Source organism: Etheostoma spectabile, chromosome 17 (genome assembly GCF_008692095.1).
Source record: "Etheostoma spectabile isolate EspeVRDwgs_2016 chromosome 17, UIUC_Espe_1.0, whole genome shotgun sequence".
Lineage (NCBI taxonomy): Eukaryota > Metazoa > Chordata > Actinopteri > Perciformes > Percidae > Etheostoma > Etheostoma spectabile.
This window is the reverse complement of record NC_045749.1, coordinates 19,017,965-19,045,297: the sequence shown is the minus strand read 5'-3', so window position 1 is coordinate 19,045,297 and position 27,333 is coordinate 19,017,965. Positions and strand designations below refer to the sequence as shown.

General features: G+C 41.6%; 1 protein-coding gene across 4 annotated transcripts in view; it reads left to right on the top strand.

Annotated features, from left to right (window-relative positions):
• rmdn2 (regulator of microtubule dynamics 2) overlaps positions 1 to 27,333 on the top strand; it is a 57,318-nt gene that overhangs the window by 16,144 nt on the left and 13,841 nt on the right. For 3 of the 4 annotated variants that reach the window (XM_032541262.1, XM_032541263.1, XM_032541261.1), the window contains 8 exons: positions 776 to 878; positions 2,308 to 2,368; positions 13,712 to 13,787; positions 14,420 to 14,497; positions 16,352 to 16,450; positions 18,797 to 18,850; positions 18,962 to 19,042; positions 19,173 to 19,226. In XM_032541262.1, coding sequence (XP_032397153.1) covers positions 776 to 878; positions 2,308 to 2,368; positions 13,712 to 13,787; positions 14,420 to 14,497; positions 16,352 to 16,450; positions 18,797 to 18,850; positions 18,962 to 19,042; positions 19,173 to 19,226 — 606 coding nt within the window. Of the gene's footprint in view, positions 1 to 775; positions 879 to 2,307; positions 2,369 to 13,711; positions 13,788 to 14,419; positions 14,498 to 16,351; positions 16,451 to 18,796; positions 18,851 to 18,961; positions 19,043 to 19,172; positions 19,596 to 27,333 lie in introns of those variants that run through there. The other variant, XM_032541260.1, reaches the window with a different exon arrangement.

Genomic DNA, 27,333 nt, shown 5'->3' with positions numbered 1-27,333 from the left:
AGGGACTGTTAGAACTCCCTGGGCAATTTCTAATTACTTATTTCTTTATATTTATGTAAATAGTTTTGGTGTGATTGATTTGTGTGTGTTTGTGTATTTCAATTCAATTCAATTTTATTTATAGTCTCAATTCATAACAAGAGTTATCTCAAGACACTTTACAGATAGAGTAGGTCTAGACCACACTCCAAAATTTACAAGGACCCAACAGTTCTAGTAGTTTCCTCCAGAGCAAGCAACAGTGCGACAGTGGCGAGGAAAAACTTCCTTTTAGGCAGAAACCTCGGACAGACCCAGGCTATTTGAAAAGTTTTGTGTTTTCCACTTTTTGGTCTTTTTGCTTTGCACTTTCCAAACGGAAATAAGAAAAATGCACAGATATACCTGTAGGGAAAAAAAATCTTTTGAGTCTTTTGACTTTGAATATTTTCTGTAGTAGGCTGAGACACTTTTAGTCATTTTACAGATGTGTGACTTGGACAGAAAAAAAACCTCCATTCAAGCCTCTGTAACTCTGTCAGTAATCACTCTGACACTTGACAGTGTTACTTTCCAATGATATCAAGCACACCCCAAAGTGTCAAAGTATATGGGAGCTGTACCACGTTTAATTTGGGTATGCCGTTTAGACCAAAGCATGGAATTTCAGCCGTTTCATAACAGGTTAAAATTTGTCGTTGACTGTTGAATACATTCAATAGAGATGATGATAGATAAGTAATCCTGTAGCTTAATACAGAACAGTATGTTTTAACACTTTGCCGTTCTTCTGCAGTTTGGACGGAACTCAACGTTTCTTTGGCGGCTTATCCGAGCTTACTGTGATGTTCATGACGTCAGCTCCACTCTGGAGGAGAAGAAGACCCATGCAGCAACTGGTAATCTACTAAGCTTTGTGTTGTACCTCATTGGCCAGGCATTCCCACTCTGGATGTGAGGTGCTATATTGTCATATCCACAGCTGCTATACTGGCCAAAACCCAAATGCCAGTGTCTCATCTGGAAATCCCAAATCCATGCCAAGACTTTAGTGAGTTAGTTTGAGTTGTCCACCCCCACTAAATTATCAAAAATAGGGATGTTAATGATTAACTGTTGACCAACAATTAGAATTTTGGCCAATTACTACCATCAGTTAAACAGTTATAAACAGTATTATTAAAACAAAAGAAACTATTAAACATGTTTTTGCTTGGTAATAGAAAAATTGGCTATTCAATCTTCTATTTCTGCTAGATGGCACTCACTGCGGAGAGCTAAATGACACATGCCACTGTATCGATGAGGACTGGCGAGTTATCCGATCAAAAACGTTTGTGACTGATGCTAGGATCCCGCTAGGAACGGAATACAATGAGAAGTGACACAGAATTCTCTGCGAACTAACCTGATGTTACTGCTAAGAACATACTGTTTTCATCTCAAACTCACTTTGCAAAATTGGCATTTCATGTTGCCCACTTTGCTGTAGCAGCAACCAATTTCACAGTTGCCTCCTTTCTTTTCTTTTTTTAAGGTTGAGTTCCAGCGCTATGACTATGGCTAAAGAAAAAAATCTATTCACATTGGTAGACCACAAATAACCGCACATTTGTCTGACATGTCTCAAAATGGTTACCCTACGACTGTACACAGATGATGACCAACATAGTTTTAGAGCCATCTCACACACTAACATACAATGAGTTTACATACAAGTTTTCTGGTAATCCATTGCACACCATCAGCGTGATTTGGCTATATAGAATGTGTATTCCACATATTGTCAATACAGTACAGAAAAAGGACTTTCCGTGCTTGTCTTGTGTTACACTAAGACTTTGTGACGTAGACCATAATGCTTGTCTTTTTTTGAATCTCAAACAGAGGCTGTTTTGTGATTGTACTGAAGTTCAGACTGGATTGGCCAGTTTTCTCATCAATGTGCCTCTAATCAAAGCCAGGTGCTTTCTGCAAAGACACCTGTGTCAAAGCATTTTACATTGTTAGAGATATTTAAAGCAATAGGGCATCATACTTAACATTCATTGAGATATTAATAGAGCAGCTGGAGTGTTGAAGGATTTAAAACTGAGCTGTCTTCTTGGATTGCATTTCATATCACTTGTTTTTATCACTTTAATCTGGTGCCTGGTGATGTTTTCTTGATTTATGTTTATCCTATTGTGTTTTCTCAGTCAGCACACCCCTTGATTCTACTAATCCACTCTCCCTTTTTCTTGGCGTCTCCTGGGGTGAATTGCGTGTGTTGAATTTTTGTTCCAGTGGAGCATCACTATCTATTGTCTGTCTTTTCTTTACTCTTAGGGAAGAAAGTCGGTGAGGAGGCAGTGAGCCTGAACCCCAGATGTGCTGAAAGTCATCAGTGGTAGGTTTGAGTTGTTTCCTTCCTCCCCCCCACCCCCCCAACACCCTCCCCGTTCAGTAAAGTTTTCCAGAGCTGCAAATTCAAAAGCAAGTTGAATTCTAGTCCAGTTTAACATTTCAGTAAATGGATATATAATGAATAATTTCAGAGGAACATCTCAGAAAACCCACAGGTAGTAACATTTAAAAAAAACATTGTCAGTTTACTCTTTGGACCAAACCCACACAAAATGGAATATGCAAAGAAAAAGTGCATCTTTTGTCAAATGAAGGAATGAAGTAGTGTTTTTTATCCAGAGCGTTGCTGCCTGATTTGCAGACATGCATGTTTGTGAGATAATAGTAGCTTACCCCCCAACATCTCCTTCCTGCAGATCCCCTCATCCACCTGATAGCATCACATGCAGTTTGAGGAATGTAAACACGGCTTAGGGTTAACTTTGCTCAGATACAGTGGGGCTCAAAGGTTTGGGCACCCCAGGTAAAAATTGTTATTAATGTGCATAAAGAAGCCAAGAAAAGATAGAAAAATCTCCAAAAGGCATCAGGTGACAGATTAGACATTAATACAATGTGTCAGAAACAGTTAGATTTTATTTCCATCATTTACACTTTCAAAATAACAGAAAGCAAAAAAATGGCATCTGCAAAATTTTGGAGTTAATACCTTTGGCAAGTATCACAGCTTGGAAACGCTTCTTGTAGCCAGCCAAGAGTCTTTGAATTCTTGTTTGAGGTATCTCCGCCCATTCTTCCTTACAGAAGTCTTCTAGTTATTTGTCTGTCACGCACTGCTCTTTTAAGGTCTATCCATAGATTTTCAATTATGGTGAGGTCCAGAGATTGTGAAGGCCATGGCAAAACCTTCAGTTTACGCCTCTTGATGTAATCCACTGTTTTTTTTTAGGTGTGTTTAGGATCATTATCCTTTTTTAGAAGCCATCCTCTCTTTAACTTCAGCTTTTTCACAGATGGCATCAAGTTAGCGTCCAAAATTTGCTGAAATTTCATTGAATCCATTTTTCCTTTTATTCGTGAAATGTTCCCTGTGCCACTGTTTGCAGTATGACCCCGAAGCATGATTGATCCACCCCCATGCTTAACAGTTGGACAGAGGTTCTTTTCATTAAATTCTGTGGACTTTCTTCTCATTGCTTGCTCATTGCGGCCAAAACGTTCTATTTTAACCTCATCTGTCAACAGAACTTGTTTCCTGCAATGCATCAGTCTTGTCTAAATGTTCATTTGCAAACTTCAAACGCTGATTTTTGTGGCTTCTTTATGCACATTAATACAAATTTGTACCTGGGGTGCCCAAACTTTCGAGCCCCTCTGTAGCGGTTACACTGCAGTTCCTTTATGTTGATGTTGCTTCACAGCACAAGCTGTACATATTTAGTGCTTGGCGTTATGATGGTGATACATTGGCACCAAGGCATTTTGGGTTTGTGTCCAGCTCATAACATTTGTCTGCTTTTCATGCCCTACACGTATTCTCATGGCTGTGGTGTAATGTATGACATGTCCCACAGAAACTTCATTTTTGTTGCATCTGTCTGACGCTAGTGGACATTTTTAAATGGCTGATAACTCTCTTTCTGAGCGGCCCTTAGTATGACATGAAGTTAAGGGGAATTTTGCCGCCGTAGGTGATTTCCAGACAAAGGAAACCGGGAGAACCTCTTCCCTGCTTGTATACCATCCCGGTTGCTCTGTGACTCTGGGGAAAAATCCCCTTTCCGTTTAATTAGTTGTGCAGAGTGGGCCTGATGGCATGGATCCCGTTTGTATTTGTGCAGGCCCCAATAGTGCATTCCTCCTCTGCTCATGTAAAAACTTGACTGCTGATCATACATGGAATTCATGGTTGGAATAGAGAGACAAAGATTGTACCAGATGCAGCTCTCGGATCAGCCTGCAACAGCAAAGTCTTTTTGGAATGTAGCTACAACAAAATGATGCAAAGCCCCTTTTATTTGGCTTTGCCTAACTCCTTTCAACTTTGAACACTGAGCATATATAATAACATGTAGTATAATGCATTATATAATATATAATGCACATACGGCATCAAGTGAAATAGAAATCTGTGTTTGTTAAGTTAATTAAGAGCAACAATTTAAATTAAGCTTAATGCTTAATCCTATATCCACTAATGGAATTTGTTAGATTCTTAAACTAAGCAGAAACGCCATCTAAATTAAACAGTCAAGTCACTGACTCAAGTTGCACTTTGAGAAGGGAGGAGGGAGGAGGCAGGGACTGGGGACGGTGCCAGGCAGTGTTGCAAGGAAGTTTATGTCTGAGGTAACTGTTTACTTAGTGTGCGATGCCGTGAGAAAACTTGTCACCTGTTTTCCCCGAATGCCATCCAGCTTGTCATAATTTGGCAGATGTTGAGGCGCGCTGTCAGTCAGTTCCTGCTCTGCCACTGAAACTACGTATAAAGACTTCTTGGCATAGCCCGAGTGAATGGATGACTTTTTATAAACTTTCCATTGCCATCTAAGCTCGTTTAAAGTGATGGTTCGGAGTAATTTCACCCTAGGGTCCTCAGGCCAAACAAACCCCCAGAAGCTTTTTTTAACTTGGGTCGAATATTGGGCGAGTTAGCGTTATCAGCCTAGTGCAGGTGCTAAAGAAACCACGGGTGTATCTCATAAATTACCCCGCTTATAATGCGCAAAATTATACCAAACTTCTACAGTAGTACAAATAATAATAATAATGGATTGGGAAGTTTGTAACAACACCATGAGTTTATTTAAATAACACTTGCCAGCTGGCTTCTGCTCTCTGCTGCTGAGAAAGTAAGTGGTGTACTACAACTAACAAGTGACAAGTTATAATTGAGGTAAGTTTGGTGACGCTACCTTATTTAATCATTAAACTAATAAATATGTTTGTTTTATCTCTTTTCTGTGTTGTAATTTGTAGGGTTACGGCGTAGGTACCCCGCATCACACATGGTGTACATTACACGTAGCATGCTAGTTAGAAATAAACACAAATTACAGCTGAGGCTGATTGGTTGTTGATTATAAACCCCAGTATTAACAAAGTGACCATCTTCACTCCACATTGCAGGTATGCTGCAGAATGATCCTCTAAATATGTTTGCCACTTATTTCATTATGTCCAAATTAGCATACAACAAGAGTAGGAAAGATCTACTGATATCATTAAGGGGTCTACTGTATCTGAAACATCTGGGATGTTGGCCAAAAGTAGCCTTTAATAGATACACCTGTATCAACACATACACGTATAAGTAACACATGACCAGATTTAAAAACGGCAAACACTGATGTATCATCAGAATTTTGAATATTGGTTTTGGCATCTGCCTCAAAATTCCAGTGTTGTCCATATTCACAAAAGTTTATATTAAACTACAAGTTAAATGGCAGTGAAGCTCTGTGAGTTTGTATTTATTTGTATAGCACCTATTCAATGCCCATAGCAAAGGATCTTGGATGGTTATCATAGAACCAGGGATTAGACCAAAGCTTTTACATATTAATCGCTGTTGATATGCAGCGACAAGTTGCAAGACATTTGCAAACCTCACGCAGTCAAAAACATGCAGCATTGTTTCTGAGCCTGTACATCAGCCATTTGAGGATCTGAAGTGATGACTGGATGTGATGTTCATATAACAGTCATCACTTCGCAAGAGATTAGGCATACTTTCCCACTTTTTCATGCATCAAATCTCTGTACTTTTTTCCCAGGGGAGGCGGATGAGGCCTATTTTGAAATTGGATGTGTATTGAGGCAATCAAAGAGCACCATTGAGATGCATACTATCAGCATCTCCACCGCTCTCCACACTGTCACCTTCTAGTCTTTTTTTAGTTTATTTTTTCAATGCATGTCAGAGGACATACCTCGAACTCTCTCGGCTCAGTTTTCATTCTACAAAAGCTCTCCAGTAATGTGTAGCCGTCATGTATGCCATAGAGCTTTCTAGTAAACCAGAGCTGATGTGTGGAACACAAGTGTGAACTTGCAAAATATGTTTTTTTTGTCAGTGGGTGTATGAATGTTTGTGGGTATGCATAAAGTATGCTTGCATTGGATTACATAAAGGGCTGGGTATCGTTCAAAAATGTTAGATACCAATACCGGGACTTTGATACCAGTTGCTAAACAATACTGTTTTAAGTGCTACTTTTTATAAAAGAAAAAGAAAATGCATTTAATAGCATTAATGTATTTTTAGCTCCTACTCTGTGTAACATAGGTTTTTTTCCAGTGTGTCTTTGTGACTTGTAACGTGAGACAACCAATCACAAACATTAGATCTTGGTAGAAGCATGCTGCATGCTTATTGGCTCTCTGATGCTGATATTTACTCCTCATGTATTGAAATTCAGAATTAAATGACGAGGCATTTGTCCATACTCAATACTTCAGTGGTAATTTGGTCGGTGCCTAAATGTATTGAATTTGGTACCCAGCCCTAGTTACGTAGTGGACATTCGTGACAGCAAGTGGGAAGTCCTATTTGTATAATCTCCTAAGCTGAGTTGTGATTACATTCTTGTATCGCCGGCTTTGTTTATAGGTACGTTTTCAACGATCCCACCGTGTGAATGCAGCCCATGTAAATCCCTGGCTGTAGGGCCTCTCTGATTGTACAAAGGCCCGCGGATTAAGCAGGGAGCCTGTGGCAGTGGCAGTCAGAGGAGGGGGGAAAACGATGGCGTCCTCTACAAAGACAAATTTAATTTCAAACACGTGCCTCTGTTTGCCGAGGCCATCGTGTGTGTCACTGTGGCAGCATTGTGCTCTGTTCCCAGTAGCCGTGGAAACCCTGTGTGAGTGCATAAACTCCAGTCCTCACTGTTTCTCTGGTTCATCGTTATTGGAACACTTGACACGTGGCTGCAAATCCCAACAACCCCCCATGCAAAGAAAACACCATCAGCTCCTTCTGTCACGGGAATGTATATCAGCCCACTTCACACATTGTCTTGCACAGGTTGTCCTTAAATTCCTCGAGTTCCCGCTCCTGTTTCTGTGCAAGTTTTAGCCTGGCGCCCTGCCTGGCCCTCTCTGTCTTGAATGAGCTCTCTATGTTTGGATTTGAAGGCTGAAATCAATCTGCTGTTTCTGCCATGCAGCTGACACTTAGGCCCTTTTTGTTTTTGGCCAGTAGAGTGGGGGAATTTCACTGAGCCGTGCTGAAAAAGCACACTAACCTTGCACAATTAGGTGTTCTGTCCTCCTCTCATCTTCCCCCTGTCATGTCTTGCTGCCGCCCACCTTTCATGCTCGTCTTGAGATTTTCCTTTTCGGGCCTTAGACAGTCAGGGAGAGATAGTATTTCAACTCAGTGAGGAAAGGATAAACAGCAGCAGGTTGGCCCTGAGGCGAGGCACACCTTCTACACTTTCACACATCTCCGTATATACTTATTTCCGCCTCTGCATTAAAGGACTGGTGCTGTTTTAACACAACAATAGATATGTTACGTAAGACCAAAAACAACACACAGTCCACCTCCAGGAGTGTTTTCAGACCTATAACACTTCCTGGTCTCAGATATAAAAGAGCGCCACATTTATAACATCTAGGGGTTTTCCCATTTTGCTTTACTGTTTCTAATATTTTGGAATAAGGCAATCAATTTGAGCATCTGACAGACAGCGAGTGAAGGAGAGGGCGGTCCTGATGAGAGAGAGAGATGATGATGGTTGTTACACGCACAACAAAGGACATACGGTCATATGTTATGGATTTAACATTCCCCCTCAAATCACATAAAAGTACATACATTTTGCACGAGGTTGACTTTGCATGCTAGCAAATGCATGTTGCTTTGGTTGGGATCGCATTCTCACCTGAAGGGCACCGAACTCTACACTACTTTCCAAATTATTATGCAAATGATATTTAACACTGATAAATCAGTATCAGTGTAATTCAGTAAATCAGTATAATTTTCGGGGTATAAGTCGAATTTCATTGACCAAACGCCCAATGAAAACAGTATTTTTTTTTTCAATAAATTAAAAGCTCAAAAGGCACTGTTCCACATATTATGCACAACAGAGTTGCAAAACATTTTACAGGTTGTAAAGAATGGAAAATGGTAATTTATTGAACTTGCACCATTAGGAGGTCATATGTACTGAAATCAAACGCTATTTCAATCAAACACATCTTAACAAAACAAATTACATGTTAACGTAGGACCCCGTTTTTTATATCACCTTCACAATTCTTGCATCCGTTAAACTTGTGAGTGTATGGAGAGTTTCTGCTTGAATTTCTTTGCAGGATGTCAGAACAGCCTCCCAGAGATGCTGTTTTGATGCAAACTGCCTCCCACCCTCAGAGCTTTTGCTTGAGGGTGGGTTAGGGTTGAGGTCAGGGGATGATGGGGGCCACACCATGAGTTTCTCTCCTTTTTATGCCCATAGCAGCCAATGACACAGAGGTATTCTTTGCAGCATGAGATGGTGCATTGTCATGCATGAAGATGTTGCACGGCAACTCATCAGTAAATAAGACTGTAAAATGAAAATGAGTCTGAGATGTATTTCTGTGCCCATTGCAACCGTTTCGGCTTGGTTAGGGGTGGCTGAATAATACAACTGCAAGCCTCTGGAGGATACTACAGCTTGAGACTCCAAAGGCACCAGCAGTTTCAAATACCTGTTTGCTGCTTTGTAATGGCAGTTTACCAGCTGCTCTCTTAATCCGATAAATTTGTCTGGCAGTCACCTTCCTCATTATGCCTTTATTTATTATCACGACCCGTCTGTGCTCTGAATCAGCTACAAATCTCTTTACAGTACGATGATCACGCTTAACTTTTCAAGAAATATCTGTTTTCATACCTTGTCCCAGGCATTGCATCTGACGCTTTTCCGCAGCAGAGAGATCCTTTTTCATTCCCATGTTGCTTGAAACCTGTTGCCTGCTTCATAATGTGGAACGTCGTTCTTATGTAGTTTTCTTTTAATTGGGCTCACCTGGCCAACTAATTATCACAGGTGTCTGAGATTGATTTCAGTTATCCAAAGAGCCCAGAGACACAATACCATCCATAAGTTTAATTCAAAAACTAAATATTTAATGTTTATGACACTGAATTCCAATTTGCATAATAATTTGAAACGCGGTGTAGTACACTTGGAAGCGAACCAAGACCGCCATTTTTAAGTGGACCAGAGCTTTCACACCGCCCCAAACCAACAGGACTATCTGATGCAACGCTCCAGGGTTTGCTCTAAACAGACCAAACAGGTGTATAAGCAACCTGAGATTCTTATTTTTGGACATTATAGAAGAAAGAAGCAAAGGCTGAGGATGAGCTTTGACATAATCACAAATGCAAACTCCCCCCGGTGTGCACGAGGACAGCCCAGGTGCCGAGATGAGCCAACGCTATTGCCTGCTGGCCCAATCATGAGCAGCTCTTCCACTGGCACTCTCGGGTCCACATACTTCCCAGTAAACACTGCCCAAATTCCTACATGCTGAACAATGTTAGACCTAGCCAATCAGAGCCAAGTTAAAATGTCTTGCGGTAGCTTGGATGTTGAGCAATCTCTCCAACAGCCCTAACCTGAGCATTTCTGATTACTATTCCTCTCTGGTATGCTTCTCTGGCCGCTCTCATCTCACCACCAGCAAGACGCAAGATTTATTGCATTTAATCACATCAGCATATTTCAGCATGCTCGTTAAGAGAGAGAGAGAGATTGATGAATTCTAAGCATAACTCCTGAAGAAAGATTACATTTAGCTGGGGTCATTAGTGTGACATTATCTGGTTGCATGGCACAGTGCATTGTGGGGGATGTCAAGAAGTAAAAAGAAACTAGGACTACTTATTTGTTATTAGTATAAATATGTTATAATTAGAGCAGGATGTTGCACAAGTAACAATCGTTTTTAATTGCCATTGATTTACTGAATAATCGTTAGTGTCCAAAAATATTGAACAATGGATGTTAAAATTACCTACATTTTTACAATTTCCTTCATTCCTAAGTTGGTTCGTTGCTGGCTAAGTTTGCAATCAAACACAAGAAAGGCTGTCACTTGAATGTTTTGCGCTAACGTTAGCAATCAAACAATCATAGATAGCTAAAACATTTTTGAAATGATTTCCATCTTCTGTTGTTGTTTGCAATTAGAAGTTTATTATTTTAAGAATTTTGCAAATTTTAGTATGCCCCATTAACCATTTAAATCTGAGCATGCGCCACTCACATCTGCACTCAACTCACACTGGGTAGTGACACCATGTTCAACATGCATGTTAGCATGCTAAACTTGTTAATTAGCACTTAATTAGCTCTAAACAAACACTAAAACCACTAACGTTGCAAGTATTTGGCAATTAAAACAAAGTATTGGACAAAGTAAGTTTGACCTGATGACAACGCTAGATGGAAAGTGAAAGTTTTTAAAATGCATCCCCAATGCATTTTACCAAACTTCATGGCTATCCAGGTGCTAGCGTGCCTAAAAGTGTTTAATCAAGCAAATGGTCCCCTTAGCTTTAACGTTTATTTTTGTTCAAAGCTCATCCAATTCACCAGTTAAGAATGAGAACAAATGTTTTAGCTTAGTTGCTTTGGTTTTCTCGATTTTGTTTAAATTGCATCCAGTCACATCGTAACACCACTAGATACTGTGCGAGGCTCTTGCTACTTGTATGAAAGGAGCTCAAAATGTGATTAACATGTGGTGGCCAAGTGCAATCCAGCTGTGTCCTGGCTGGTTTCCTTCGCTGCAGATATTTGCTCACCGGTGACGGATTTGCCCAAAGCCTTTGACATCCAGCAGTCTGTTTTTATTGGAAGCTAGACGGCACAACTGCCTACAGATAGCATCTCTGCTCCTGTGATGTTGTGAGCTCTGCACTCATCCATCTCCAACCGGTGGCAGCGTGGCCGCACCCCACGCAGCCTATTTTGATTACAATTACACACAGTTTTATCCGCCTTTGTTTTTGTTTTTTTACAGATAAGGTTTTGCAAATTTGTGATGTGGTAGTACTTGTCCTATCACTGTTAAGTTTCCACGCTGTAAGTGGGAGTAATGATGAGAAGCACATGATGTTTGCTTCGTGTTTCACCCGCCCATCTGATGTTTTTTTTGTACATTTTGATCGGTTAGTGGGTGGAACAATGTCAACTGAAATCAAATCGACCAGTTATTTTTTACTGGCCAGTTAGAAAGATCAGTGTACCTACATTATCTTAAGTTAGTAATTACCTGCTAATCATGTAGTACAATTTGCACTCTGCCAAAGCCCACTACATCTCACCTCTTTTTCTTTCTTTTTTTTATTCGTTTTTTCTGTGTCATCACACTGTGTGTCATCACACTGTGCCCGATCACAATCCAGAGAGCGAGACAAAAAGAGTGAGAAAGGAGCAGGGAGCAGTAGTCTACCGCAAATTCATGCCCCGTTAAAAAAATCTATTCACACATACCAGACACCTTGATGTGCACGCGCACATTTGCAGATTCCATCTACCATCAGCACCACCATGTCAGACGATACTGTCAGTTGACCTTTATGCACGCTGATCCTTCATATAAAAAGGCATTTATGTTGCTTGGTGGTGTTTGACAGAGTACCAGCAGGATTAAAGCAGCCTTACGGTGAAAAGACTTTGATCAGCTCTCTCCTCCTCCTCTCCGAACCCTCAGCGTCATGCTGACTTACAGATCCCAAAGCTGAAACCGCTCTTTGTTTCCCCTCCACCTGCCCACTGGGTCGAGTCGGCACACTCATTAGTGGGTGAAGGAATAAGGTGGAGCAGCTTATCTCCATTGAGGTTGCCTAATGAGGAGTCTCGCAAAAGAAAGTTGAGTGTTGGTGGTTTTTCAGTCCTTTCGGTTGCTCATTGTCAGTGACCCAGAGAAAAGGTGGTGTAACTGAAAGGTGCTGCCCAATTACTCTCCGAGCCTCCCACCTACGCAAAACTTCTTTATTTGGATAGGACCGTTTGGCTCAGAGACACACTCCGCGGACAGTCGCAGACTTCTCTCGGATTGGTTAGAAATAAAAATCTAAATTAGCATCACTGCTTCCCTACTTGACTTTTGTACTGTAGTCAGTCAGGACTGGGCCACATAAAACGGGTACGTTTTCTGTTATTGTAACTCTTTAAGTTCATCTTATACTCTTCCAATTGGATCTTAGGTTTTCTGGTAGAGTTTCATCTGAGAATAATAAAGTTCTCTGACATAATGGTGCAGTAATTCCACTAATACTCAAGTCCGTCTGCATTGTAACAATGAGACAAGAGTCAAAGTCAAAGATTTAAATTGCTGAACCAACTGAGTGACTGGATTAAAAGATTGTGTTGAAGTGCTCTTGTGGGAGACACTCAACCCCCGACTTTTTTCAAGACTAGGCTATGTTTAAAAGACGAGCGTCGGGATAACGCCACAGTTTCAGACCATCACTGCGTGACGTGGGCACGGTCACAGATTTTCGGTTTTGGAAGGTTACAAAAATCCTCAGACGTAGCCTCCCCTATTCTCATGTGGTAAAGAAGTGTAAGGGGTTTCAGATGCTGTTTACCCATCCAACAAGCACGCATACTGACGCCTTTAATCCTAGTTTCTCTCACTATATATGTATTTATGCGTGTTCAAGCCAAGCTTATGCTTCTTTTTTTTCTTTGTATATAAAAAACATTTATTTTTTATTTGTTTATTTTGAATATTATAAAAAAAAATGGATAGAGATTTTAAAACTGCTATTTGTAAAGCATGTTTTATCTTTTATACTTGCCCATTCATTTGCATTATATCCTATTTGTTTTCTTAGAACATTTTGTCAGCTGTGCTCTTAAAGAGGATCTCGTCTACTGCTAATTATGGTGTTCATTGCCTTCTTGCAGCAGCAATTATGACGCAACGTTTTAGGTGCGGGGGACATACAATCTGGGAAAATCAGCAGCTATATACAGGAAAGCCTTGTCAATCATCTATGACAAAACACATCCCCTCCACCTTTAGTTTGAGTTGCTCCCCTCAGGGCAATGCAAGAAAAAACAGATCTACAAGGGTTCTTTTATCCCAATTGCAATTGATGTGGTCAACAAACTACACTAAACGTAAATATGAGAATGATATATCTAAAATGTAAATGTGACGTTTTCATCTTATGGACAGGTTTTGTGTTTATATTTTCCTTGGTGAGACCAAAGACAAATTTCAAGCCTCTGCTGGAAAGCAACATTTATTTTATTCTATTTATTCTATGTGAAAATCTGTTAAACCTGGAACAATGAGCTAAGCAGTGTAACCTATAGACACCTAATACACAACTGATCAACATAGAACTGTCTCTCCACAGGTATGCCATCATGTGTGGGATTATGGCTGAATATGACACAGTGCAGAACAAGATAAAGAACGGGTACATCTTTAAGGTGAGTTGTTGTCTAAAACGGCACGTATGCTATGTCTGGGACGGTTATGAAACGGGTTATGACTACTTAACGAAACACTTGCACCGTTATGTATATAAATTGTTTATATGCTGTACATGTCAAACAATTGCTTCTCCCATGTACACAGAGAGTAGAGGGCAATGACTACTCGTATCACTTAAGCCAGTAAGCCACTCCTACAACCGTTCGGTTGCATAAGATCAGAGAGCGTGGAACAACAGCACGTAGCATTTTATCTTCTGTCAGCGGCTTCCCCCAAAACACTGTGTACCTGCAAAACACTTGACAGGTGAAAGAGAAAGCCATAGAGCGCTGGAGCCGGAGAGGGAAGATATGGAGGAAAAAAACAACAACAACCTGAATATGAGACAGGCAAAATGAGAAAAGAACGAACGAAGGAGGGAGGGTGTGTGTGACAGCCAGGAGTGTGTGGTCGCTCGGCAAGATTGCGTGTGTGAGAGGTGTTTTTGAAATACTTGTGGGTTGGTGAAGCAGGACAGATCAGGTCAGAACAGAAGGCAGTGGAAATATCAGCCGTGTCATGAATCAACAGTGTAAATCTTCTCCCTGTCTGTCTGTGTGTGTATGTCTATGTCTGCCTCCCCTCCCAGGATCATCTGGATAAAGCCATTGAGCTGAAGCCGCAAGACCCCATGTCCTACTACCTGATGGGCCGCTGGTGCTACGCTGTATGTGACCCACCTGACACACTGCACACAGCTCATATATCTCTCCATTCTGCCAACATACACACACAGTGATTTATGGAGGCTGACATGTCCGCGTTAGCCTGGAAGTCCAGACCCAAATCCGAAACATTAAGGGTCTGGCATTGAGTAATGAAAGTCGCACATCTCGAGGGGGGGGCACCAAGCGTGCATTTGAAAATCTCACTGCAGACTACAACCAATCACAACAACACACGGGGTGTCGTATCCAGAGCCCCGCACGCATAGCTACCAGCGGAGCTAACTGGTAGATTAAACTGTTGTCATCTTCTTAGCTCGCCTCTGGCCCGCCTATATCAGATCCACAAATGTGATTGGTGCAACTCGGCTACAAGGGTATAGTTAATGAGCAGCATTACTCAATGCCAGAGTAACTTGCTGGGCAAATTCAAATTACAAGAACACGTATGTCTGCGTGGCTTGAATATATTTTGAGTTATGGACAAAACAAGACATTTGAGGGCTTTGAAAACACGTCGACCTTTTTTGTACCATTTTCGGACATCCGAACAATTAATCGAGAAAATAATCAACAGATAAAACGACAATGAAAATAATTGTTAGTTGCAGCCCTACAGACGTACACTGTCCGTACCAGAGAAGGGGCGAGGGACTGTGCACATGTAGTGGAGCAGCACACCTGATCTTTTCAGGGATTGAGTTTTAATGGCTGTCTGTGGTGCGCCCATGTTCAACAAAGATCTCGTGTTTGTATTCAGCCAGCGGTTCTGTTTGAAAGCTCCTGGGATGACGCCAAAGCAACGCTACACCTGCAATTAGACGTTACTTTGATGATGGTGAAAAGGAAGGAACATTACATGTTTGACCCAGGCTTCTCCTTGTCATTATCACCTTCTGCCGGAAAAAAAAGTGTCAGTAGAAAAGTATCAGTGGACTAGGTACCTGTAGCCGTGGAAACACTGGGGCAGTCGAGGAAAGTGTGTTTTTTTTGGCCTGGAGTTGTTCAGAAAAATTATATGTAACAAACCAGCTAGGGAATTTATCCAATAGAATACCAAAACAATTAATAACTGTGTTTCTATGAAGTGTTTTTATGCAATTTCTTTCACTGTTGGTTTCTCCCAGATGTAATTGCGCTTAACAGACAAAAAGGACAAACCTCTACATTATTTCAATAGACAGCAGCAATATACCTCAGCAAGATCTGATGAGCAATTTTAATTAGGTTAAAAATAGATATTAACAAATGTTGATTGTGGAATTTCCATTGTGTCATTGAAAGTTGCTGGTTTTATTTTTGAAACCTGAGGGAACGTTGACCATTTTTGGAAGTTTTAAGGAACTGTTTTAGGAAAAGACATGTTTGAAGCTGATGGCTAGATGCAACAGCTCGTTAGTAGGGCTGGTTATTTGTTACTGGTACCGATACCAATGCCGCAACTTTGATACCGGTTCCTAAACACTCCTTTATTCAATACCAATTATATTTAAAAAAATTACATTACAGCACAAATATTTTTTGTGAACCCAGTCTCTGCAATGTGTAACACTATAACACTAAACAGCCAATCACAAGCATTATCAGATCTTTGGTAGAAGCATGCTGCCTGCTTATTGGCTCATTGACGCTGATAAAATTTACTCCTTAGGTATTGAAATTTGGAAATTGAATGACATGTGCAATGGTCATGTCATATGCATTGTCAGACACATCAATATGGACAGAGATTAGTTCTGATACGAAGCAAAAACACTTGTGCATACGGAGATTATTTGTAAATGCAGTAGTGTGGTGTAGCCTCAAACTATTGCGAAGAATTGTCTTTTGACTTGAGGTGTTGGATTATTTTGCAGGTGGCTCAGTTGTCATGGATTGAGAGGAAAGTTGCTGCAACATTATTTGGAGAGCCTCCAAATGCCACACTCGAAGATGCACTGAAAAACTTTCAAAAGGTACAGTGACTCACCCTGCAATCATTCTCCCCTTTGCACACATGCGACTTTGTAAAGTGAGAGCACGCTAGAGCGAACTAGAGTGTGCAGCATGTGCACAACAAGTGTTCACAACTTTCACTCCACGTAATAAAACTCGGTGTGAAAAGGCTGCCATCACAGAAAGGAGTGAGATGCAATGACTTGTACAAATGGTGTTAGTGGACTACTCTCCAAGGTAATCGTGGTGTTGCTGTCTTTTCTGGACAAACATTGCATAAAGTAGGCGCGACTTTCGGTTTCAGAAAGTTCCAAAAAAATGACCGACATAGCTGCCCAGTTCCGATGTTGGGAAGATGCTCTTAGATGATCCAAAAAGCCTATTGAAGCATTGTGGAATTCTTCCACTCAGTCTGTGGGCCATGTAGTTAACCAGAAAATAATTACACAAAAATAGGGACTGATTACAACGTCTTATTGATTATTATTTCCATACAGTTTCATTAATTGCATCTTCTCCCCTGAGCTGCCCTGATTAATGAAACCTGTCACATACGGTGTCCTGTTTGTTTAGCGTTCATTTGCGACTAGCCTCCAGGTCGCTCTTGTACCCAGCTTTCAAAACACAAAAACTCTGTATTTAATATGCTCAATCTGTGTTCCCACATTTCAAATGTTTATATAGTAGAGAAATGAATTTTGCTTCTTGCCAATATTCTTGTTCAGGCGTCTTCCTCCTCATGTCTTGTGTATCTCACACATCAATTGGATTTAATTGTTCCCTGTTCAAACATGCCACCCGTGACCTGGAGGAGAGCCTCCAGTGGGGCTGTCGAGCTTTAACAAATAGATTCTGCCCGGTTACCGAGGTCCCCGGCCTCTAACCTGCGGTAGTCTGTACCTGACTTACAGTCACAGAGTTGTTTGGGTTGTAGGAGCTGCAGGGGAGAGAGAGGCAAGGCAGGGAGTCAAGCCAAAACATGAACTGTTGACATGCTTGGGTGAATATCATTTATGTCCAGACCATTGAACTCTTCATCTAATCTATCCAGTTAAAATGGACAATAAAATGTATACTAGCAGCTACTGTACCATTAGCTTTCCTTAATACATAGGGGTGTCCCGATTTAAACTTTAAATCACAAATTGGTTGACACAAGCCTTCTATTTTGCAAAATTGAAGTCGGGGCCGGCAATTTCCCCCCCCCCCGTGTTTTTTCCTCTCAACAATACTGCCTACTTGCCAGCGGCTTGACAATTCCAGACGCCATGACCACAGCCGTAGTTGGTGATGGCAGAGAATCAACAAAACCAATAAATCCTCCAGTGTCCTTAAGACAACGTGTGGCAGCATTTAGTTTCCCCTGTGAGTAAGTTATGGAAACAAACAACGGAGGTAAAGACTATAATAAACTCAGAGAAACTGTTGCAAAGTACCCTTCTGCCCTTCTGCCATCCATTGTGGCTTTGCTGTCCCTGTTGAAACATTTTGAATCGTGGAATGATTTGTGACACCCCTAGTAATATATAAAATTGTGATATAAGCCCTTTTGACAGAGCCTGTTGAAGGTGGGAATGCATTTTTCTGCCTCGCCGTACTGTATAAAAGTTACGGACACGGAATGGGGAAACCGAGTAGGCCGGCAGGGGAGGTAGTAACAGAGCCGAGGTCTTTGTAAAAAGGTAAAGCTGGCATGGCGGGACTACACACACACTAGACCCCAACGCTAGTGTGTTACACGTCTCGCTTCTTTTCTTTTCGCAATGCCGGCATGCTATCTTATTGACACTATGGGGCGGCATTATGCTGCGGTTGTTTGGTCTAGTGTTGTCTCGTTTTGCCAGACCTACCTCCACACGTTGCGGGATAGAGGAGAGTCTGGCTAGTCTACACAGCATTCCGGGATGGGAAAAAAAACCTGCTCTGGTTAAATGGCATTTCTTTAAACCAATCACAATTGTCTTGGGCGGTGCTTAGTGCCACACAGAGCTGCTGTATAATAGCATTGCGAGAGAAAACTCAGATTGGACAGATAGCTAGCTGTTTGGATTTACCCTGCAGAGATCTGAGGAGCAGGTAACCATAGTCAGAAATCCACCGGAGTTTAAAATTCCAACACAAAGAAAGCGGAAGAAATTGGACATACATGCATCCGGTGGAATTTTCTGCGACACCGAAGCAATCCTAGAAGTGGAACGTCAAGGATAAAGACTAGGTTTAGTCAAGCCAAGCCGGAGTAATAGCTGGTCCTCTTCACGGCAGTATTGCAAAATCTCTGTGTAAAGAGGCTGTGTTAGTATATGCATTGTTAAAATTAATTAATGATTAATTGTCTTTTAAAGCTAAAAGAAAACTTTTTTTTCCAGGTTGAGGAGATCCAGCCAGGATATTCCAAACCTAACTATGTGTTTCTAGCTAAGGTCAGTACCAGAAACTTTCATTGCTGTTTTGGGACACCACTGTGTCCTGTTCTGTGGGACACTACTGAGACTAAACAAGGCACTGAGGGGTTTTTGGTTCTTCTCTGACAGTGCTACAGAGACCTGGGGCAGAGGGACAAGGCTAGGAAGATGTGTCAAGCTGCGTCTTCAATGAATACGTCGTCCAAAGAGGTAGACCTCATCCCTGTACTGTTGCAGTACTGTGTTTACATCCATCTCAAAGAGTTTTTCAATCTGCAAGATCCAATTGTATTTAATTGTTTTGAAGATTTTTTTTTTTTTTTTTTTTTTCTCTTCCCAGGATGAAGAGGCACAAAAGGATCTGGACTTACTCTGTCCAGCGCTTGGACTGTGACCACTGCTGGTACATACTGTAGCACCTTCTTTTGGAAATGTATTTTCCATGCGCTAGGGACTCTCTGTGTGTGTACAGTGTGTACAGTGTGTGCACTGCGAGGCCATTATGTTGATTCACTCTGTGAGTGGAGGGATGAGTGTGTGGCATTATATCATCAATGGGCTGCCAGAGTCCAAACCGTACTTCAGTTTAAAATCAGATTTACATTCGAATTATAATAAATGTTCTTATTTCACTAATTATTTGTATTAGTTTCCTTTTTAATTGTGGGAAAACAATTTGTCCATACCTGGTTGTTGCAGATCGGTTAGACAATTAGTTTTCCCCTCTCTTTAAATCATCCTGTCTATGAGGTGGGTTTTTGTTTAATTTTTTTTGTTGAATTGCTTCTGAAATTGGATTAATCATAAGCACAATTCAGCGTGATTGTTGGTGTTATTAATGTATTCCCACTTTCGGCCTGTGTTCGGCCGTGAGTAGCAGTCGTTCTCTCAGAGGTCCAGTGGCTCCGATAGGGAAAGTTACTCCAGTGGGTCTCAAGGATACTAAGTTTCCTTTACAACAAAGGCCTGTTGCTTTTTAAGAAAGTGACCTACAGTACTACCTGTTCCATCCTGTTTTTGTTTTTTTTATTTAGTTTTTATTGTGTTTCCTAGCACATTCAAGTGGCAATAACAAAAGCCCATCAGACAATGGCTCTCCCAAACAAAGATGTCTGAATGCTGTGACCCATGGGCGACCTCTCAGCCCCTTCACTGGCCAGCTCCATGTACTCCACATGCACCCTTTGGACTATTATTTGATCATGCAGTTAACACACACTGGTGATTATGTTCTTTATGTTGTTGATTTTGGCATCCGTCCATTAGACATTCATTATTCAGTTTGCTCCGGCTGCTCAACTCCCGTGACAGTAACGTGTAACTGCAGGTAATCGAATGATCCGACATGCAGACGTGGTGCAATCTCAGAAAGCCCTGGGGGAGGACGTTTTTAATGTTTTTCCTTGACCCCTGGATCAGTCAACAACTCTCACTGAATCGTTTTCCTCAGAAGTCTCTCTCAGACTTTTCATAGAGAATATATCAGAGTTGAAGTTGACCCTGGATATTTGATATTCATAATTGGGGAGTTTAGACCAGATGTCCTCAGAAGGGTTTGGCAAAGAGCCCATCAATGAAACTGAAAGTCAAAGTTTCATTACTGAATTTTATCCGTGACTCATATTAATGGATTATATTTAATGGGTTATGTTAGGGATCATACAAGTGTTTTTGAGCAAAACTTCCTTTTGAACTCAAATTCTGTTGGTACCTTTCAGGAAGCTTTCTCTTCCTTGGGGGGGGGGGGGGCTTCCTGGATCCTTTAAGTTTCCACTTGTTCCTTTTTTGAACATTTACATGGAGCTCTGACTACCTTACATTTTATTGGTCTTATATTGTTATGAACTTCTAATATCTTTAACCAACTTTTACAATCCACTGCCAGAGAAAAAGAAGCCTCCCAATCACCACACCTCGAGCTCGGTGTGAAAAGTTTTAAAAAATGTTTATAGAAAACTTCCATTACATGTATACAACACCTAATTATCATTGCGGAGGGCAAGCTGTGGGTTTTTGTCATCTGCGTTTCTGTAACCGAATTGTTGGACCAATGGCTCTGTAGTCAAACTACAGTGAACATAGAGGATGCACACTCATTGCTTTGGCGTGATGTGATGGCACATACTGTGTGGTTTGCATTCTAGGTTGTAATATTTAAATGTCATTTTAATACTGTCTCCTACACTAAGTATTTTAAACTTGGTAATATGATAAATGTGATGCAATCCTAATTGTGCATATTGTATGAACGAAGCCATGAAGCCATTTGTTCTGGTAGAGTCTAAGGATTTAGAGTGATTCATTCCAATAGACTGTATGTTACGTTATTGAGGCTGATGTAAATTGTAAACATTACAACAAGTTCCAATTACAAGTTTTTATTTGTTACTTTACATATTGTTCTACCAGCACTACGAATGTATTTTCATTAAATGCCAAAGCTAGTACAATATTCTTAAAATCTCATACACTACATAGAGATCATACTGTACAGTGTCAGAGACGGTGTGCACTGAATGATTAATTAATAATAAATGATTGCCGGAGTCTATAATCAAATCTGTGATCCAAGGTGTCAGTTTGTCACTTGACCTGCTTATTTGTGTGTTTGTCAGTTTTATTGCAGTTTATGAGGAATACCCTCTCGCAGTGGGTTTTATAATCTTGTCTAACATATAATTAAAATGTGCAGAGATTTTTTTTTTGAGTCATAAACTGCCTTGATCTTAATACAAAAACAAGTACAAATGTAACAAGCAGGCTCCTGCATGACTATCAATGATTATGGAGTTTTCAGGCATCCCTTCTCTTTTCCCTAGACTGCACATTTTGTGCCAGGGCGATTGGGAATTTGTTACTGGATCAGAGTCAGGCCACCAGTCTAGTCATGTTTCAGCCTTTTTGTTTTTTTTCTTCTTCAATGGTAGAACCACCCCAAACGAGCACAGGTGTTTGTTTATACAGTCTTTGCTTGACTGGTTTTAATAGCCTCCTGTGCACTTCATTTAAAAGCATCAAGTCAAACAGCTGCAAAATGAACTCCCATCTGTTTCTTTCTTTAAAATGAAGGCATCAGACAGTATGTATCTGTGTGTGATTGCATCTAATCTCAATGTCTGTGCGTTCTGGCCTAAAAGACCCCATGTTGCATTGGAGTTCAGAGGCTGCAGATTTTTCTTCTCATGATTTAAAAAGAGCAATTTAGAATCATGTCCACTTCACTTCCCCTGGAGTTTTCCTGGACTTACTTTTTCTCTGTCTCTGGACTCGCAGTGCAAACACTTAATGCAATACAAACCAGGGCTCGATGGAAGGATTAGTTTAACATTTTGGGATATTTGCTTATTTGCTTTCTAGCCAAGCGTTAGACAAAAATATCAATACCGCTCTCATATTGGTCCTTTAAACCTAAGGCTACAGCTGGCCTTACTCGGTCTAGAACTACTAGAACTGTAAGCAGTCATGACAGGGTCCAAGCCTTCTGGCGAGAGTCGCCCCTGACAACTCGGGGAGCGCGCAAAAGCGGGACTCAAAGTGTAACGTGGTGAGACAAACATCGGAAAATATTGAGAGGTGTGAGCCGCAAGGTCTGTGGTACATTGCCGTTGCAAATATCCCATTAATGTTGATTGAGTAAAGAGGCCAAAACTGGTTTACGTAGACTATAGCGCCCCATAGTGGCTGATCTTTGCCAAATTTGGTACAGAGCCTCATAGCGCCATGCCTCACAAGCCTCACAAGTTTCATGTTGATGGCAATTTTTGCCAAATTTGGTACAGAGCATCGGAGTGGGATGTCGAACAATAATACCAAGATTTGCTCTGCTACCTATCAATTTGGCCAAGATATGCTGAAGTTCGTGTTTTGTGGATTGCTGCGAAATTTTGTTTGGTTGTAAAAAGTACTTTTGTAAAAAATACTGTTCATAACTTTTGGTCAGGTCCATCTGGAGTTGCTACCTACCAGGCTTCGTGCAAATCGGTCGCACGGCCTAGGACAAGTTTGAAAAAGTTAGTTTTGCACATTGCGCAGTATTGTGAAAAAACTTCTTTGCGAAAATTGCCTTGGCCTATGTCATCAAATTCAGCTCGATTCAGTGAACAAACGGATGTAAGGCTTTCTAATGTGCGATGTATGTGGAATTATAGACCAAAAAAGATTATAGCGCCACCTAGCGGTCCACGTGTGATTTTTTGGTAGGTGAGGTCCAGGAACCATTGTAAATTTGAAGTTGCTCACATTAGTGTAAGTGGTGACTCCAAACCTGGGTCCCATAGGCCACGCCCACATGGACGAATCAGTACTCCACTGTATGAGTGGCCATAGATGGTACCCTCAAAATTTTGTAAAAAAACAGATGAGCCTTTCATGAGATATCAATTTTTGTACTTGCAGCGCCCCCTAGTGGCCAATTTCTGTAAAATGTGTTGGGGAGACCCAGAGCATATTGGCACACAATCTAAATTTTTCGCTTTGATAGCATTTATTTTGGTCAAGATATGTTAAAGTTGGTGTTCTCATATTTCGCTATACAAATTAGTTTGTGCATAATATGTGCAATTTTTTTCCTAAAAAATTACTTCGATAACTTTTTGTCAGGTTGGTCTGGAGATCCAACGTGTCAATCTTTGTGCAGATGGGTTGCATATAATTTGTAATCGTGATTTTTTGATGCATAAATGTCCTGGTGGAAATGGGCGTTGCCTATATCAGGAGATTCAGCTGAGTTCAGGGAACACGTGGATATATGAGTATTTTTAATGTGCGATGTACGGTTTGGTTATAGGGCCAAACGCATGGTCTTCTGCTATAGCACCACCTAGCGGTGGAAGGCAAGGCAAGGCAAGGCAGCTTTATTTGTATAGCACATTTCAGCAACAGGGCAATTCAAAGTGCTTTACACAAAATCAGTTAAACAGATAAAACACAAGTACAAACAGTTAAAAGTCATAAGCATTAAAAATCAATAAGACACATGAATAGACAGTTAAAAACAAAATAGAAACATTAGGACACATAAAACACAAAAAGTGGGAAGTGGGTCAGTTGTTGCCCCTGAGGACGAGACGGGTATGGCTACAGCCTGGAGCGTCCCATGTCATCCGTCCCGTCCTATGCGGTCTCGGTACGTCTCCAACGGTAAATCCAGAGGGTCAAAATTACGATAGGACGAATAATTTTCCAGATGGAGTCACGGGTAAATTCGTGACCACATTTGTTGCAATCAATTGAAAAACGTTAAAAAACTGTTAAAGTAACAATTTTTCCATAGCCTACATGTAGTTTGCTAATTTCTGAATGTTATGCTTGTGTTGTTCCATGTTAACGTAGCTACATCTGATGAAACCGGCATCAGCGACGCAGCCGATTCTGCCAACTAACGGCAGGACCTCCTGAGGAGGGACAACAATCCACGATCTGCACACACAACAAGACTACAAAAATAAAACATGTTACACGCTTTCCAAGACTTTTTAATTGTATATTCTGTATTGTTTTCACACTTCACTGGGACATTGCTGCAAATACAACTGCTTATCAGCATGGCGAGAGTGACTGTCGGCCTCGGCTGTCGGGTCTCTGGGACCCGGGACAGGATGCTGTCGGGTCTCTGGGACCCGGGACAGGATGCTGTCGGGTCTCTGGGACCCGGGACAGGATGCTGTCGGGTCTCTGGGACCCGGGGCAGAATGCTGTCGGGTCTCTGGGACCCGGGACAGGATGCTGTCGGGTCTCTGGGACCCGGGGCAGAATGCTGTCGGGTCTCTGGGACCCGGGGCAGAATGCTGTCGGGTCTCTGGGACCCGGGACAGAATGCTGTCGGGTCTCTGGGACCCGGGGAAGAATGCTGTCGGGTCTCTGGGACCCGGGGAAGAACGCGGTCATATTTTTCTACTACCGTGACCTCGGCTGTCGGGTCTCTGGGACCCGGGGCAGAATGTTGTCGGGTCTCTGGGACCCGGGGCAGAATGCGGTTCTATTTTTCTACTACCGCGGCCTCGGCCTTCGGGTCTCTGGGACCCGTCCTGCATTTGACTGCGTATCTCTGCTGCCACGGTCTTGGGCCAGGATGCGATTGAATTTTACTTCCACTTCCGCCAGCGGTTCTATTGTATTTTGTGTTGTATTGTATGAAAGGGGGACTTTTTTTTAAAACAAAACCAAATGCTTGAACTCTGTCGGGAGAGAATTTCCTTCTAAAAAAAAAAAAAGCTGCAACTTTGTTGCAGCTATAGAAGGATTTTTTTAGTTTGCCTATCATCTGCATTTATTTTAGAGACGGACATATGTTTTTAAATATTTAAAAACCCACCAAATATTTTATTCATTAACATGATAGTTGACGTGAGCTTTTACTTTGAAAAGTAAGAGAGATGTAGTATTTTATTCCAGATGCGAGCTTTTATTTTGAAAAGTAGAAACTCTGGGATGGCAGAAGGATTTTTTTTTTGCCTATCATCTGCATTTATTTTATAGACAAACATATATTTTAAGTGTTTTTATTCATCAGTATGATAGTCTGCATTTATCTTATAGACATGTTTAGTTAAAAAAAAACATATTTTATTCATTTATATGATTGCCGTTAACGGAAATCATATAAATGAATTTAAAAAAAATTATTCGCGATTTTGCATTTTTGACCCTCTGGATTTACCGTTGGACACGCCTCCGCATGAGACGAGACCGCATGAGACGGGACGGATGACATGGGACGCTTCAGGCTGCAGCCATATACTCTTGCTGAGGTCCTTGCATGGATCTGGACCAGTCCTGAAAATGACTCCCGCCCACCATGTACAGTATAGGCTGTAGCACGAGTTTTATGCATTGATGACTCCGACCTAAGAGGGTTATTGTACACATCTCCAGTCATGTTTTGATCTTCATTTTTTCATTGTCTGCTCTGATCTTGACCTGTCAACAGGGTTGTCAAGAGGAGTCGTTTTCAAAATGGGGTCCGGGAACCCCCAGGGGTCCTTGAGGGGTTTCAGGAGGTCCCCAGCAAAAAGGGGACTCATTTATTTTTACCATGAATCCATCCAGGTTATCCAGGTAGCACAATGACAAAACGTATGAATATTTTGGTCATGAGTTTCAAATCTTATCAAATGGGGGTCTAATTTGTGTCAGTTGAAGGGTCTTTGATGTGAAAAGGTTTGGGAACCACTGTTCTAGACACCAGCTGCTGCTTCGGATTCAGCTAAGTGCCATTTCAGCACTATCGTTCCTTCATTCCTGAGCTCCTATCAGTCGCTCTCAACAGCCAGTGACCTCTCTTTGCAATCTCGATAACATTCATTCAGATCTCCAGGAAGTATATCTCTCCATTCACAATCTAAGCTCAGCTATGTCGAAGTTACTCAACTCACAGTCAACAGCAGAAGGATCTTGTTGTGCTGCATGTTTTATTCCCGGCTTCTGCAGGATACAAGCTTAAATAAAGCCATTTGCATTAATCTTGTTGAGACAGTCTTGACAGTTGTAAGCTGTAATGACATGGGGATGTGTCTTTGCACTACGTGGTGCGATATTTCATCTTTCTCAGCAGCCTTATTCCACCATAGCCCTTCTTAATAAAAGGCATCTGCTTTACCGTGCAAGACGTGACATTTCTTCTGTTGTGGTTTTAATCAGCACATATCTCAGATAGCTACTCTTTGTGCCATATTTTAGGAATATTTACTTCCTTCCTGCAATGCAAGAAGGGAAACACAAAAGCAATAACCCATGAAGGCTGATATTATCTGCTATTATAACTCTTTCGATCAACAGAAGTACATTTCTAGGACAAATGCCTGACCTCCGATGTCCCTCACCTTCTGCTCTCTGTGTGTTGCTTTTCTCAAACTCACTTTGCTTCGAGAAATAACAAATTTCGAGATAGCAAACTAAATGCTGAAAATGGCAGGTTTTAAAACATAATTTGGATGGTGTAACAAGGCAGGCTTGCTTGGTTCTATCGGGGAATGAATGTCCATCCATCCATCCATCCATCCATCCATCCATCCATCCATCCATCCATCCATCTTCATCCGCTTATCCGGTATCGGGTCGCGGGGGCAGCAGCTCCAGTAGGGGACCCCAAACTTCCCTTTCCCGAGCCACATCAACCAGCTCCGACTGGGGGATCCCGAGGCGTTCCCAGGCCAGGTTGGAGATATAATCTCTCCACCTAGTCCTGGGTCTTCCCTGAGGCCTCCTCCCAGCTGGACGTGCCTGGAACACCTCCCTAGGGAGGCGCCCAGGAGGCATCCTTACCAGATGCCCGAACCACCTCAACTGGCTCCTTTCGACGCGAAGGAGCAGCGGCTCTACTCCGAGCTCCTCTCCGATGACTGAGCTTCTCACCCTATCTCTAAGGGAGACGCCAGCCACCCTCCTGAGGAAACCCATTTCGGCCGCTTGTACCCTGGATCTCGTTCTTTCGGTCATGACCCAGCCTTCATGACCATAGGTGAGGGTAGGAACGAAAATTGCCCGGTAGATCGAGAGCTTTG